Source organism: Carcharhinus amblyrhynchos, chromosome 4 (assembly GCF_965287045.1).
Source record: "Carcharhinus amblyrhynchos chromosome 4, sCarAmb.v2.hapA, whole genome shotgun sequence".
Taxonomy (NCBI): domain Eukaryota; kingdom Metazoa; phylum Chordata; class Chondrichthyes; order Carcharhiniformes; family Carcharhinidae; genus Carcharhinus; species Carcharhinus amblyrhynchos.
This window is the reverse complement of record NC_137327.1, coordinates 95,943,017-95,959,262: the sequence shown is the minus strand read 5'-3', so window position 1 is coordinate 95,959,262 and position 16,246 is coordinate 95,943,017. Positions and strand designations below refer to the sequence as shown.

General features: G+C 40.1%; 1 protein-coding gene across 2 annotated transcripts in view; it reads right to left on the bottom strand.

Annotated features, from left to right (window-relative positions):
• Positions 1-617: 617 nt before the first annotated feature.
• The window catches only part of sash3 (SAM and SH3 domain containing 3), a 78,180-nt gene continuing 62,551 nt past the window's right edge, over positions 618-16,246 (bottom strand). Inside the window, exons 5-8 of one of the 2 annotated variants that reach the window (XM_080188222.1) lie at positions 14,653-14,810; positions 13,452-13,658; positions 7,465-7,621; positions 618-2,815 (exon numbers count right to left, since the gene is read on the bottom strand). In XM_080188222.1, coding sequence (XP_080044348.1) covers positions 2,649-2,815; positions 7,465-7,621; positions 13,452-13,658; positions 14,653-14,810 — 689 coding nt within the window. In that variant the 3' untranslated portion in view covers positions 618-2,648. The remainder of the gene's footprint in view (positions 2,816-7,464; positions 7,622-13,451; positions 13,659-14,652; positions 14,811-16,246) is intronic. The other variant, XM_080188223.1, reaches the window with a different exon arrangement.

Below are 16,246 nucleotides of genomic sequence, written 5' to 3'. Positions count from 1 at the left end.
ACCAGATGCTTTCATTGGATAGTAGATGGTATCGTGAGAATCTGGCAGCAGATAATCCACAGGCCACGCGTAATCTAGAAAAGAATGAATGAGGATGTATAGCTTTTCAATGGAGACTGGAGAAGATTGCCCTTGGCTTTGATTTAAAAGAAAAGTGCATGAGAGATAGCAACTGTGTAGGTGCTCTGAACTGAGATCAAATGCCCTGCTGATTACTCAATGGGGATCTAGGATCTGTGCTTATTATCTAGTACTATTACTTGGGCAATTAGGAGTGACTAATAAATATTGCAATGGCACTATCACCCATGTCTCATGAATATTTTTTTAAGTGATGGCCAGAGATCACCATACAAGTCTGTTGTTGCTGCTTAAGTCAGCAGTACATGCCAACCAGCAATGCAAGTGGCACGTGGGAACTACAGTCAGAAACTCGAACTGCAACCAGCATCACGGGCCTTAGCTGCTATGAGAAGATTATAAGCTCTCCTATGGGATTTACACTGCCTGATACTTGTATAGCATTATTCTTACCTGCCATTTACCAGCCTAAGTCAGAATGTTATCCAAGTAATGCATGGACTGCTTCAGTATCTGAAATTGTGAATGAACATCAGTAAACATCCCCACCTCAGGCAATATAAAGGGTAAATCATTGATGAAACAACTGAAGCCAGGAGAGTATTCTAGATCCAACTAAAGAACTCCTGCAAACAATTGGGGCTAAGATGATTGGCCTCCAAAAGCCACAATTACTTTCCTTTGTGCTGGGTATGGTGCCAGCTGTACCTAATGAGTGTTTTGCCCCCATGTTCCAATTGATTTTAGTTTTACCAAGATTCTTTGATGCCATACTCGGTCAAATGTTGCTTTGTTATCTATAGCAATCATCCTCAGCCCTGCCCTGGAATTCAGCTCTTTTGTCCATGTGTGAAGGAAAGCCATAGTGACATTGAAAGCTTAGTTTAAACTGAACATTGGTGAGCAACTAAGGCTGGTACAACAGTCGACAATCCTTCTGATTTGAGAATAGACTGATGATGTTAATTGGCTGGATTGGATTTGTTCTGCTTTTTGCATGGGGTGGTTGGAGAGGATTAAAGTTGGGAAATGGTTAGTTATTCAAATACAAGGAGGAAGATTTTAAATGTTGCACGGCAGGAGATTTGATGGAACGTAGGTCGAAAAGGATGGGATGTTGGAAACAGCAGAATTTTGAAGGAGTTGAAGTTCTTAGAAAATGGGAGTTGGCCAAAATAAAACAAAGCTGGAGGTGACAAGGATATTATGAGAGTCTGTGCAATGTTTTCTCTAAGCTATGTGAACACACAATTGTCCAGCAGTTGGAACTCAGCAGGAATGAACAGGCTGCACACACACAATTTTTCTTTTAATTTGTGTACGTATGGCTGCCCAGTACAAAAAGCCACCTGCACACGGCAAACAGGTTCACGATAACATTGGTTTTATGGAAACAGCTTGAGGTAAGGAGAGACATATGCCTCATCTTTCTAAGATGGAACCAGATATTGGCAGTGACAGGCAGGGTTATCAAACCATGACAATTCTCTTTCCACCCTTATCATGTTTAAGGGGCAGCATTATCAATTTAACAATGCAAATCCAGCTGTAATTGTCTTATGTATTCTTATTGTGAGCAACTAGATTAAAAATGTTGAAAATCAAAGAAATTGGTGTAGTGTAGCTAGACCTGATTAAATGGAAGAAGTTAATGTAACTGTCAAACTATGGAAGTATTTGATAACTAAGCAAAAAAATCTTTATTTAACCCGTAATACACATAGATTATGAAACCAAGTAGAACAATTTTTTAAAATTGCATATCAAATTATCTTAAACCATTGATTTTAAAGTCGGGTCTTCCAGTACAAAGTTTTTATGTAAAATACAATTGAATTTCAAGAAGATGTGATGTCTAGTTCTGAAACATCCAGAAGCTATTAAAAAAAAATTGCAGCATATCATCTTTGATACATAATTGCACACATCACCAAGCAGACCTTTTCCATAATTAGATTCTCATGTTCCTTATGCAACTGCAGCCTTTTGAAGGATGGCAGATAAAATCGAAATAGCTGGCAGTATAATGGATATAGCTATTGCCCACTAGCCATGGCATCAGAACATATTGTGGAGAGTTTGCCCATAATTTCCAGAGCTATGGACAGTAAATAAAGCATTTAATGTGTACATTTGTAAAATTGGCCCTTCTACCTCTACTATTCTATTGTCACAGCGTGCATTGATGAAACTTCACTAAAGGTTAGAATAAGTGGGCAAATATTTGCATATGCAGCATCTCCTGATGAGGAAGGCACCCAGCTGTCAGTTCTGTAATCTCAGGGAATAGAGTCCCATTTGGATCTTTTGAGCTTGCACACCATTTCTGTGGCACAAAGTTCCATAAAATGTTCCTTATAAATTGCTAAATCTGAATGGTGCACAAGAGAATTGGGGATTAACATTTTATAAAACAAAAATAAGGCTCTGAATTCACAGCATTAGTCGAATACAAATTCTCATGTTGTGGCTTGGTGCACAACAAGCTTTTGCAGTTTTCAAGCCACATTGTCCTGTACTCTTTAAGCCACTAGATGTCAGCATTAGAATCCATTGAATGATCCACCTCAGTCTTCAGTAGGAGGGCTTTGCATTTGCTCCTCAGTGGTGCTTAATTCAGAATGTTCCTGCACATTCTCCAAATTTTCTGAACTTTCATAGCAGCCTGAATCCCGTGGAATATCACACAGAGGAGCATCTGTATTATCTCCTTGCTCTTCTGTTTCACTTCCTGCTGTAAAGCAAACACACTCATTGTCACAGAATGGTAGGTGCTAGTAAAATGATTGTATTTTCTCTGCACAATTAAAATTAAACTACCAATTAAACTGTAATTTGTAAATCATGTCTGGCAGCAAATGAGAAAGGCAGGAAAATTAAACTTTGGGAATAGTTCTTTGCAATTGGTACAATTAGTAGTCAGAGTTCTGTGAGCCAGGAAGCAGTTTAGAACAGATGAGGTGTTGAAGAAGCAGCAGCATGAAAGAAAGAGACAGTCATCCCCAGAAACCATTTCAACCAGAAGTTAAAGGCTGAAGGTAGCAGTAACACAGGGGAGGGGGAAAGCTGTCCTCAGCTAGAAATGAAATACGGAAGGTAAAAACCAATTTGTGCAAAAGATTGTTTCCCTCGCTGGGAACAATCCCAGCGAGGGAATTTGAGTCCTGGTTACCTAAGCTGTATGGTATAACAATCACTGGCTGGATTTGACCAACAGGTTTATAGTTGTTTGTGAAACAGGGTCCAGGCAGAGTTTAGGAGGGCGAGGTGGGGATATTTGGGAATGCCTGAGACTAGGGTCTTGAATCCTAATATAGAAAACTATGATGGTATGAGGTGTGAGTTGGCTATGATGGGTTGGAAGTATAACTGAAAGCGATGATGGTGGAAATGCAATGGATAGGAAAACATTCAGAGAGTGCAAGGGGGAATGGCAATAATTATTTATTACTGTCTAGCACAAAAATAAAATGGATAAAGTGGCCAAATCATGGCTGACAAGGAATATTAGATCAAGGAAGCGTATTGGCCAGAAAAAAAAGAAAAGCAGACCAGAGGATTGGGAGCAGTTTAGAATTCAGCAAAGGAAAGCTAAGGGATTGATTAAGATGGGGAAAATAGAGCATGAGAGTAAGCTTGCAAGGAACATAAAAACTGTCTATAGGTTTAGGACTTTATTCCCTGGAGCATAGAAGAATGAAGGGAGATTTGATAGAGGTGTACAAGATTTTGATGGGTATAGATAGTGAATGCAAGCAGGCTTTTTCCACTGAGGCTAGGGGAGAAAAAAAACCAGAGGGCATGGGTTAAGGGTGACAGGAGAAAAGTTTAAAGGGAATATTGGGGGGGGGGGGGGGGGGGGGGGGGTGGCTTCTTCGTGCAGAAGTGGTGGGAGTGTGGAATGAGTTGCTGGATAAAGTGGTAAATGTGGGGTCACTTTTGACATTTAAGAAAAACTTGGACAGGTACATGGATGAGAGGGGTGTGGAGGGATATGGTCCAAGTGCAGGTCAGTGGGACTAGGCAAAAAATGGTTCGGCACCAAGAAGAAGGGCCAAAAGGCCTGTTTGAGCTGTAATTTTCTACGGTTCTATGGTTTCTATAAGTATGTGAAGAAAAAACAATTAGTGAAGACAAAAGTCAAAAACAAGGGAATTTTATAATGAGGAACAAATAAATGGCTGACCAACTAAGTATATACTCTGGTTCTGCCTTGAGAAAGGTGGATACAAATAACATACCAGAAATTTTGAGGAGCACAGGGGTTAAGTGAGAGGGAGATCAGTATTGGTTGAGAAATAGTATTGGGAGAAATTGATAAATCCCCAGGACCTGATAATCTACATCCCAGAGTACTTAAGGAAGTAGCCTGAGAAATAATGGATACATTAGCAGTCATCTTCCAAGATTCTATAGACATTAGCTATCCTACAATTTGTAGGAACTGTGCCAATGTAACCCCACTATTCAAAAGGGGAAGTAGAGGGAAAACGGGTAATTGTAGACCAGTTGGCCCAATGTCAGTAGTGGAGAAAATCCTCCACTACTGACATTGAGATTTTATACAAGAGCCCTTAAACAGTTGTCAAAACAGACAGAGTCAGCACGAATCTACAAAAGGAAAATCACGCTTGACAAATGAGTTCCATAGCAAGAGGATTCAAGCTCAGAAGAAGAGACATCTTGCTGTAATTATGCAGCACCTGGAATATAATGTGCAGCTTTGATTTCCTTATCTCCATCCAAGGAAGGATGTTCTTGCTACAGAGGAATGCAGTGAAGGCTTACTTGACTGATTCCTGGATGGCGGAATTGAGGTATGAAGAGAGACTGAGTCAGTTAGGATTGGTTAGAATGAACAAGAACTTCGTAGAAGCCTATAAAATTGTAACAGGACTAGATAGAATAAATAGACGTGGGAAGGATATTCCGATGGTGGGGGTGTCCAGAGCCAGGGGCCATTGTATAAGGATATGGGGTAAACCTTTTAGGACTGAGATTAGGAGAAATTTCTTTACCCAGACAGTGATAAGTGAGTGGAATTTACTACCACATAAAGCAGTTGAGGCCAAAATATATATTCTCAAGAAGGAAGTAGTTCTTGGGGCAAAGGGGATCAAAGAATATGGGTGGGTGGCTGGGGGTGGGGGGGGGGGGAAGAGGTGGGAGAAGACTCACTCACTGTCCAAATCACATGGAAAATCTCTACCTCCTCCTCACAACTCACCCTCCCACTTTACTCTGCATCATCTGTGTTTGGAGATAAATTTAGTTCGCTCATCCAAATCATAAATATACAATGTGAATAGTTGGGATCCTAGCACAGATTTCTGTGGTACCCCACTAATCACTGCCTGCCAATCAGAAAAAGCTTCCTGTCTGCTAACCAGCTTTCTAACCATCTCGCATCATTACCTACAATCCCATGCACTTGAACTTTGCATGGTAATCTGTTATGTGTGATCTTGTTGAAAGCTCTCTGAAAGTCTAAATAAACCACATCTTCTGGTTCTTCCTGGTCAACTCCACGAATTACATCCTCAAAGAATTCCAGTAGATTTGTCAAGATAAGTTCCATTTCATAAATTCATGCTGACTTTTTCTGATTATATCACTGCTTTCTAAATGCTGTGCTATGAAATCCTTGATAATGGATTCCAGTAACCTCCCTACTACCAATGTTATGCTTACTGACCTATGTTCCGTGTTTTCTCTTTACCTCTCTTTTTGAATAGTGGGCTTACGTTAGTTACCCTCCAATCTATAGGAACCATTCTAGAGACAAAAGAATTTTGGAAAATGGCCACATTAGATTTACTATTTCTAGGGCCACTTCCTTAAGTACTCTGATGAAGATTATCAGGACCTGGAGATTTATCCGTCTTCAATCCCATCAATTTTCCCAAAGCTATTTCTCTGCTGATACTGATTTTGTTTAGCTCCTCACTAAAACTTGTGTTTCTCAGAACTTCTGATACGTTATTCATGTGTTCCTTTTGTGAAGACAGAGTATGAATTTAGTTCCTCAGCCATTTCTTTATTCCCTGTTATGAATTCCCCCTTTTCTGACTGTAAGAGGCCTACGTTTGTTTGTCAATCTTTTCTCTTTTAGTACCAATAGGAACTTTTACAGTCAGTTTTTACGTTACCTGCTAGCTTACTTTCATACCTGAATTTGTTCTTTTTAATCACTCCCTTGCTCCACCTTTGAATTTAAAATTGCTCCCAATTGTCAAGTCTAACGCTACTTTTTCTTGCCCATTTGTATGCTTCTTCTTTGAAGCTACAGTGCAGAAGGAGGCCATTTGGCCAATCAAGCCTACGCTTACAGCCATCCCACCCAGGCTCTATCCCTGTAACCCCATGTATTTGCCCTGCTAGTTCCCCAGACACTAAGGGGCAATTTAGCATGGTCAATCTTTGAAGTGTGGGAGGAAGCCGGAGCCTCTGAAGGAAATCCACGCATACGTGGGGAGAATGTGCAAACTCCATACAGACAGTCACCTGGAGCTGGAATTGAACTTGCGTCCCTGGCACTGTGAGGCAGTAGTGCTAACCATTGTGCTACTCTATCCCTTCTTTTGACTTCATTACCCAGAGGTTTATCTACTTGCTTATTAACCAAACTTGGCTCCATTCTTTTAGGAGTCAAAGGAATGCTTTGATTGTCTATCATTCTTGTGTGGTCTTTACCCAGAAAAGAATGTTATTGTTGTGTGGACAGCAAATGCATGGTTGAATTAACTTTCTGATATTTAGCCTTGGGTAAAAGAACCAGCAATGGTCAAGTTTCTAGATTCACAATCCTCACATTAATTGATCCACCAGTGTTATTTTCAGGAATATTCATTCAGGAATTTCATTCATTTCTGAATGAAAAATATGGACTGCTGTTAATTTGACTATTTTTAAGTAAAGTTTTAAAATTAACTTTAAATTTTATTTATCAATCCCAGGTAAGGCTTACATTAACACTGCAATGAAATTCCCCTAGTCACCACACTCTGGCGTCTGTTCGGGTCAATGCACCTAACCAGCACATCTTTCAGATGAAACCGCAGTACCCAGCGGAAACTTGCACAGACACTAGGAGAACGTACAAACTCCACATTCAGTGACCCAAGCCAAGATCGATCCTGGGTCCCTGGTACTATGAGGCAGTAGTGCCAACCACTGTGCCACTCAGACCAAGTAGAAGCTAAAATCTTAGTGTAGAACATAAATATAGGTGGCTCAGGATTTTGTGCTGATTCCCATTGTGAAAGTAATTAAGGTTTCATGGCACCATATGTATGCTACCTGGCATTGGTACCTCTATTCTGTGGTTTAATGGCTCATTTCCAGCTCTTAGCATTGTATCTATAGCCAGAGAAATTCACTTACTGTCATAGTCCATGAGGAGTTCAGCAGCGGTGAGTAGCTTGGCTCTCTGCTCAGGGTCTATGATATTGAGTTCATTCAGATGTGTCTCCTTCAGTTCTTTGAAGTCATCCAGAGTCTGGTAACCATTAAGCAGCAAAGTGGAGGAGATGTGCTCCTGCTCCAGAGAGGCAAAACAATCCGCAGCATTTTAACATCAGTTAATATACAGGAGAGGTTTAACATCCAAAACATATTTAGCTGAATTTAAGTCACCATACACAAATATTTAAACAATAACTTGTCTTCAAATAACATGTCATGGAGAAATGAGGGAGCATCCATTTTTGTATGAAATCCAATGATATAGTGATATAAGTAGAAATGGGATGTTATCAATACACTTCTTGCAGTAATTACATATACAGATAATCAACTTGCTATTAGAAGCACTTCCTTGCAGTAAAACATGGTCATACTCATCAAAACATCTTAGCATTAAGACAATGAATTGTCTTTGCAGTGTAGTGACAATTTTGCAAAAAAAATTCTGCACTAACACAATCTCTCAATCAGTAATGATGCTCGTTTTCGTGTTGGTTTGGGAAGGAATTTGGTTGGCAGATGAGGTTTTAAATATATTATCTGAATAACTCTGTACAACAAAATAGCATTCCCTCAGTTGTACTGGAGTATCGGCATTCCTATATGTCAAAAGCATGTAGCCTTCAATAACTGGTTAACCATTTGTCCATTGAACTAATTGTCGTCTGATCAGGTTGGATCTATTGTTGCATTCTCCTTTGTTCTGTTGATGTTACTCAATCTTCCTAGAAAACACAAGTAACTCCGGCTTCTTTTCATTGGATTTGCAAACCACACCTCTCCCCTGACCCCTCCACTCTCACTTCCAACAAGCACAAAAACTCACGGGGATGAATTTTCCTGTCCCACCCATCACAGGAATTGGTACGGGTGAGGGGCAGATCATGGGAAGCTCCATTGACCTCCGGTGGGATTTTCCGGTTTCTGGGCAAGCAAAGCTGGAAATTCCCACCCATGGATTTCATTTTCATAAAGTCCGCTCAGCCACTTCGCTCTACCCCCAACTCATTGGGATCAAACTTGCCCTAGAATTTTCCCCTATCCTAGTTCTAAATTTACATCTTTCTCTGGTTTCTCTCCTATCTCATATCAGGACTAAGGGCACAGTTAATTCTGGAGCACAAATCTTTAGTAATAATGTTGAGGTGATGTCGGGACCTGTAGCCTTTGCAGTATTGTGACTTTAGTCATTTCTTAATATCAGGTAGAGTGAATTTAATTGACTGAAGATTGGTATCTGTAATGTTGGGGACCACAGAAAGAAGCTGAGATGAAATATCTACTGTGCACTTAAGGCGGAAGATTAATTGCAAACATTTCAAGCTTTCTCTTTTGTGCTGATGTGTTGGGCTTCCTATTATTGAGGATGGGCATATTTGTGAAACTTCCTTTTCCTGTTAGTTGTTGAATTATCCACAACTGGAGGTGGCAAGATTGCAGAACTTTGATCTGATCAGTTGGTTACGGGATTGCTTAGCTCCGCCCATCAGATGCTGACATTCAAGTAGTCTAGTATTGAACTTTGCCAGGTTAACATCTCATTTTTAGACATGCCTGGTTCTGCACCTGGCATACCTGCTTGCACTCTTCCTTGACTTCATATGGACTGTGAGGTGGTCTGACAGATACGTCCTTCGGGACTTGGCCAGTTCAGTGAGTTGTGGTCCTATTGAGCTACTCTTGGTGAAGTTCCCCACCAAGAGTACTTTGTGTCCTTGCCTGTCTGAGTGCTGCTTCCATGTGATGTTCAAATATGGAGGCACATTATCCTCACTAAGCTCCCTCAGCTGATGAGCAATCAGCAGGATATTTCCTTAGCCATGTTTGACCTGATGCCATGAGACTTTGTGGGCTTTGGAGTCCAGCTTGAGCACTCCCAGGATAATTCCCTTCCAACTATATACCATTGCACTGTCACCTTTACTGGGTCAGTCCTGCCAATGGACATGACAATAACCAGAGGTGGTGATGGAGAAAGTCATACCTTGCAGACAATGACAGGCTGTTAATTTTCTAGTCTGTAAGACCGCTCTCCCAATTTTGGCACAAACCTCCGTTAATAAGGAAGACTTGCAAGGTCGGCAGGATTGAATGTGCCATTCTCATTTCCACTGTCTAAGTCAATGCCAGGCGTACTGCCGCTTTTATTCCTTCTTGACTTTTTGTAGTGGTTTGGTGCAACTGAATGGTTTGCTAGGCTATTTCAGAGGGCATTTAAGAGTCAGCTACATTTGTTGTGGGTCTGAAGTCCAATGGAAGTCAGACAAGGTAATGATGGCATTAGTGAACCAGATGGGTTTTTAATGACGATCAATAAAGACTAGTTTTCAATCTTGATGTTTTTCAATTGACTAATTAACAAATTAATTGAATTCAAATTCCACCAGCTGTTATGTTAAGATTTGAACCCGTGTCCCCAGAGTATTAACCATTGGATTAATAGTCCAATGATATTAACACTACACTACCACCTTCTCTTGTCCAGCTGGGTGGGAGTGCTCTCATTCAGTTCCATTTTTATCTATTCAGTTGCTGCCAAAGAATCATCTGCTTCTCTTCCCACTCATACTCTTATGTCTGAATTGTCATCTATCTGCTGTTCCTTGGTGACAACTGGAAACAAAACTTCCGTTCCTACATGTGTACTGACTACATTCAGCTCCATCTCTCTTGACATATCCGTTCTCTGTAGTCACACTGCTTGCCCAATACCCAGTCGTGGATGAATAGAGATTGCTTCAGACTAATTATTGACAAGATGGAAGCCATTGTGAAACAATGAACACGCTACCATTAGTATACCAGTATGTTGTATTACTTTAATTAGATAAAACAATACCCCTACATCTTAATCCATGTAGACTGTGCAGGAGCCATTTCATCTCTCAGCCACTTATTTGTCTTTTAAAAAGAGACAATATCAACGCTAACTTCTTAATGACTGTTGCCACAAGACCTTTTTTTTGAACTTGTGAAAATGCACTATTTTTTAAAACAGCCATTAAGGCAACTTCTTTTTTTCCAAATCCTTTAGATTGACAAAAAGCTTCTTAAATATGGCGCAAGAAGCAATACAGCTTGATGTTGAAAGAAAACCAATATTAGTGTCACAGCCTAGAGGATAGGTATCTTGCATCATAACAAGCAGCTATACTGTTCTACGTCCTAAAGCTGGCACTCTATTTTCAACCTCAGTGTCACAGAATGCATTTACAGGCAATCTAAGAAGCAATCTTATGAGTCAACAACTCTGATTTATTCCAAATGTTTATCCTGAAGCTGTTGTTTATGGATTCAAGCTACACTCAGATCCTCATATAATTTTGAACTGACACCTCAATGCCACACTGAGGGAGCACTGTTATAGAAGACTCTCCTTCAGATGGGGTGATAAATGTGTTAGTTTCAGTGTTTCAGGTAGATGTTAAAAATTCCATGGCACTATTCAAAAAACAGTAACTTCTCCTGGTTTCCTGACCTAAATTTCCCCCCTCAATCAGTATTTTTCTATATATTGTTTGAATTAGTGTTTTGAAATTCACTGTACAAGAGATTAACTACACATGCCAGTTCTAACTTTTCACTATTTACTCTAATCCTTTTGCCCTGCCCTTTTTTCACCACCTTTTAAATGTTACCTTCTCAAATACTTAGTCAATTCGCTTTTAAATGAGTTAACGCTCAGCTCCAGTAAAGTAGTTCATATTGTAATATGTTTGTGTGGAAAATTCTTCTCGATTCCCCTTAATAGTGATAATCCTGAGTTGATGAATTTGATTTTATTATTGTCACACGTATTGCATTACAATAAAAGGTATTGTTTCTTGCGCACTATACAGACAAAACATACCTTTCTTAGACTAAATAGAAGAAAAGGAAAGGAAAGGGTGCAGAATATAATGTTGCAGTTACAGATAGAGTGAAGAGAAAGATCTCTATTTTTTCATTGGACGTACATAAATAAGTCAGTTTGTGATATTTGCAACCCACAATGGACATTCTCACAGGAAATATACAGTTTAGTTTGTGAAGAAGACATTAACAACCCTACAAGAGGAGTTCTTCTGAACTGTAATTTTTTATATGCTTAATTTAAGAAAGGGCAAATTCAGTTCACGCATATGCTTTTGTTTTCGTTCACGCATATGTTGAGAGTAGAATCCAGCAATGGACACGGACAATTTGGTAGAACCACTACCTGGTGTATCTTACAAAGTCATACAGCTCAGAAGGTTCCAGGTTCAACTATTGATTTGTACTGTGTTGGATGGAGCAATAATTGGAGTAGATTATTCTGGAATGGAAGAAACATTAACCAAAACTCAGCTGCTTGCTCTAAATAGCTGAGTCTGCCCCTCTACAGGTACAGGCTGAGCAGTCTCGGGTGGGACCTCTCACAGTTTCCAAGATCCAGATATCATTCAGAAGGATCTGAGCAGCCAGAACAAGGGAACAAGATGCCTGCCATTAGTGTGGTTGAGGCCACAAAGAAGTGATAGGATATTGATGAGAACATTTTTGTACTTTCAGAAGACCAGGGTGTTTGAAAATAATGTAATATTGTGAAATTTCCTTTCATTTGCAGAATCACTTAAATTTTATTAAATTACTACACTTCGCTGTGTTGCCAATTCTTGTTTGCTGGATGGCAACTCATCTTTTTGGTTTCTTGATAAGGAGTGGAAAGTCATGAATTGATGAGGATCACACGGACTGATGGGACCAATAAAGGGAATGTGTAATGGATGGATGGTTGATTACAGCACTGCTCTGCATCAATTGGAAATGTGTGGGGAATAGGGTTTGAGTATGAAGAATGGCCATTGGATATGGTGGTTACGTCAATCCAGTGGTGGTCGTATGTACCTGGTTAATTTGTAGGAAAATGTGTATTGTCAATAATGTCCTGCACCTGTAGGAAGCCAGTCAGAAATGCAAATCCAAGTGCCTACTCATTCTGAGTGGCATGATCATAGGCGATGTTCACAGAATTGCTGGCCCTGGTAAAAAATCCATCAGTGACCTGCCTTATGCATTTATCTGATTAGAAGATCCTGAATATTTCTCTGGTGTCCTGGAAGCAAGGGAGTTGAGGCTGGTCATCACTGTTACAGCCACTGTTAACGCATGGCCAGCAGGCCCAATATCAGGAGGCAGATGTCTACTTTCAGCTATCTTGACACATTGAGCCTTTGGGAGAAGTGGTAAACCTCCTGGAGATCAAAACTGACTCTGCCTGTAGACCCTGATATGCACATGTCTCCTACAATCCTTCTTGTTCCTCCCTCTCTGCTATTGTTTCCTGTCTCTGGCTGCTCCTATCTCATCTGCAAATCTCTCCAAAGCTAGCTGTTGTAGTTGATAGTCACCTTACCCTGAATCTAATGTAAAGTTTATCTATTAGTCACAAGTAAGGCTTACATTAACACTGCAATGAAATTACTGTGAAATTTCCCTAGTCGCCACACCCCAGTGCCTGTTCGAGTCAATGCATCTAACCAACATGTTTTTCAGACTGTAGGAGGAAACCCATGCAGATACGGGAAGAACGTGCAGACTCTGCACAGACAGTGGCCTAGGCTGGGAATCGAACCAGGGCCCCTGGCGCTGTAAGGCAGCAGTGCCAACCACTGTACCACCATGTTGCACCCTGGGGTCCGATCTAACATAGCTACGACAGCACCTGTCCTGACTGTGAGTTTCAAAAATGCACAAATTGGCGCCTCGGCAGAAGCACTCTTGACAAATCCTTTCCGAGTAGAAGGTGAGCTCTGAATATTTGATGTATTCTGCCTAACATTGAGTCTCATGAATTTCCTTTAATTCACTCTACCTTGATTTCATTGAGAGATTTCAGGAAATACTTTAGTGTTTATTTTTGCACATGAATGTGTAATGTGTCTCACCTGTAGATTAATCCGGTCCAATAACTCTTGCAAGGTCTTGGGTTTGGGCCGCTTGCTCTTGGCAAACAACCTTGATTTCCGAGGTTGTTCTACTTCGTTTGGTAGAATATCAACATAAATAAATTTAAAGGATCCTACTTTGTTTTTCAGCATGCCAGTCCATGTACCCACTGGAGGTTTCTCAATGATGTCAATGATGTCCCCTTTCTGTTAGTAAGGAGAAATTTGGTTAGATAACTGAAATGAGGTTAAAGATCAAATGTAGAATTTCAGAATCTTTGACAAGAGCAAATGGTGCCTATTGTTTCTTTGTTATCTATACACCAATGAGTGTCTGTTTACACTGCAGTGTTTCCAACCATCTTTTATACCTTAATGCAACATTGAACTATATTATCAAAATAGTTAAGTACAATTCTAAGGTTTTATGCTGAAAACTGTTCTCATAGTATCTTACAATGTAGGAAGCCACTATTTGGCCCATCTGCATTGTAGGACCACAATCCCACCCATGCACTATCCCAATAATCCCATGCACTTTACCCTAGCTAGTCATCCTGACATGAATGGCCATGCTAAATTGCACAACCCACCTAACCTGCACATTTTTGGAATGTGGGAGGACATGCAAATTTGCTACTGTTCTGCTATAGCTGTATCATAAATCCATTGGAAATGCTGCATCATTTTAGCTGCAAAATTATGAATTTAAAAAGCACAGATTATTTTATAATAGAGTACATTAGCAAGAAAGTCTAGACATTTAAACCTGTTCCTTATTCATAACACTGGCTGTCCAAAATGGATAAAAGCAATTTACTGTGGATGTTGAATCTGAAATCAAAAGTGAAAATGCTGGAAAAATTCAACAGGTCTGGCAGCATCTGTAAGGAGAGAAAAGAGGTGATGTTTCGAGTCCAGGTCTGGACTCGAAACATCAGCTTTTTTCTCTCCTTACAGACGCTGCCAGACTTGTCCAAAATGGAACATTTTAAAATCATTTTGGCACCCTCTCTATATTTGTTTAAATAATATGAAGTAAGACATTGATTCCATACCACCAAGGCTACTCAACTGTGCATGGATAAAACTATCTACATTGTTCATAGGCATTGAGATCATAATGCAGGAGAATATATCAATAAGGATTTTGTTCCTGAAGCCTGAACTACAGGGAGCAGCTGATCACTCGCAGCCATACCTTGAGTTTTAAAGACTCCACATCATATGGACTTGGGGTGAAATCTGTGTGAACCCTGGCCCGGCCACAGAATGGTCCAAGGTAAGGAGGTGGAAGGTTGTCCAGTTGAATGCTGTCTCTATTGCTGAGTTCGGAATCTGGGGTGCAAGGGTCTCCACCTGTTTAAGAAGATTAATTTTAATTATGTGTCAGGATAGTGCAATTCAAAGATAAAGGAATTGTGTCATGCACCAATTCACTCTATTGCTTTGTGAAAGTCTGCAAATGCATGCGACGAGTTTTTCAATTGAATATTTTTGAGGAAATGGACATGAATGTTGATGGCTGCCTGCAGCACAAACCTATCCATACTGGATCCTTTGTGTGTGACTTGAGACCAACAAGTTGTATGGTGTGAGAAATCAAATATCAAACTATGATGTTGTTGGTCTTTTGAGGATAAGAAAATGATCACAATACATAGTGGCTCGGATTTCGATGGTGAACTGCCAATGTATGCTATCATTACCTGTCTAAAACTGAGAGCAACTTCAGGATTTATTTTCCTTGAATAGAGACCTCCCTATTCTGCATGTAATGTTCTCAATGTCTGAAGACACAAGATAGACTTCTTGAACACTTTGTGAGATAGTGCACATTTATAATAGTCAAGGCCTAGACTAGCCTTACTCAGTCCCACACTGGGAGGAGCAAATTCCACTTGGGTCAGCTGACCTGCACTCTTAAAGGGGTAGTACACACCCCAAACCCAAACATACATTATCTCCATACATCACACAACTCTCTCAAAGGGTGGTGAATCTCTGGAATTCTCTGCCCGTTGAAGTGGTGGAGGCTGCCTCGCTAAATATTTTTAAGACGCGGGTTGATGGGTTTTTGATAAGAGAGGGGATTAAGGGTTATGGGGAGAAAGCGGGAAAGTGGAACTGAGCAGTGACAGATCAGCCATGATCTTATTGAATGGCGGGGCAGGCTCGAAGGGCTAGATGGCCTACTCCTGCTCCTATTTCTTATGTTCTTATGTTCTTATGTTCAATCCCTTTGATTGCAGCTATCTCAACAAATTGGTCAGGAAAACTTATAACCTTTAAAGGACCTATCTCTTGCAAACAACTCTTAATGATTCTGTGTGTCATTTTGTATTGTTGTGAACAAGAACCCAATGATAAAGCAGCACCTCCAAAACACAAGGTGCCAACATGTTTACCACCGCCCTGGTCTATTGTTTCACTTCTTATTCATGTGCAACAAACATAGGGGACGTGAATATCAAACCCAGATCAAAAATTTTGAGTTTATTCATACCCTATGGTGTCATATCTTTAAATATTGGGCACTACTGGCATATATTGAAATTAAAATGTCCAGATCATTTACAGGTGCTTTATTTTGTAACTGCTGTACCTGAGAGTGTTTCTAAGGCAAGACTTGAAACTGCTAAAAATCACCTAATGGATCACAATCATAAGCCAAAAAAAATCAAAGCACAACTGGTTATCAATTCAAAACTTCAATTCTATCAATTTATAATTTCCAAAATTGCTCTTTTTAAATGTAATGGGATTGGGTCTGTCCAGTCGACAAGAACGCCTCT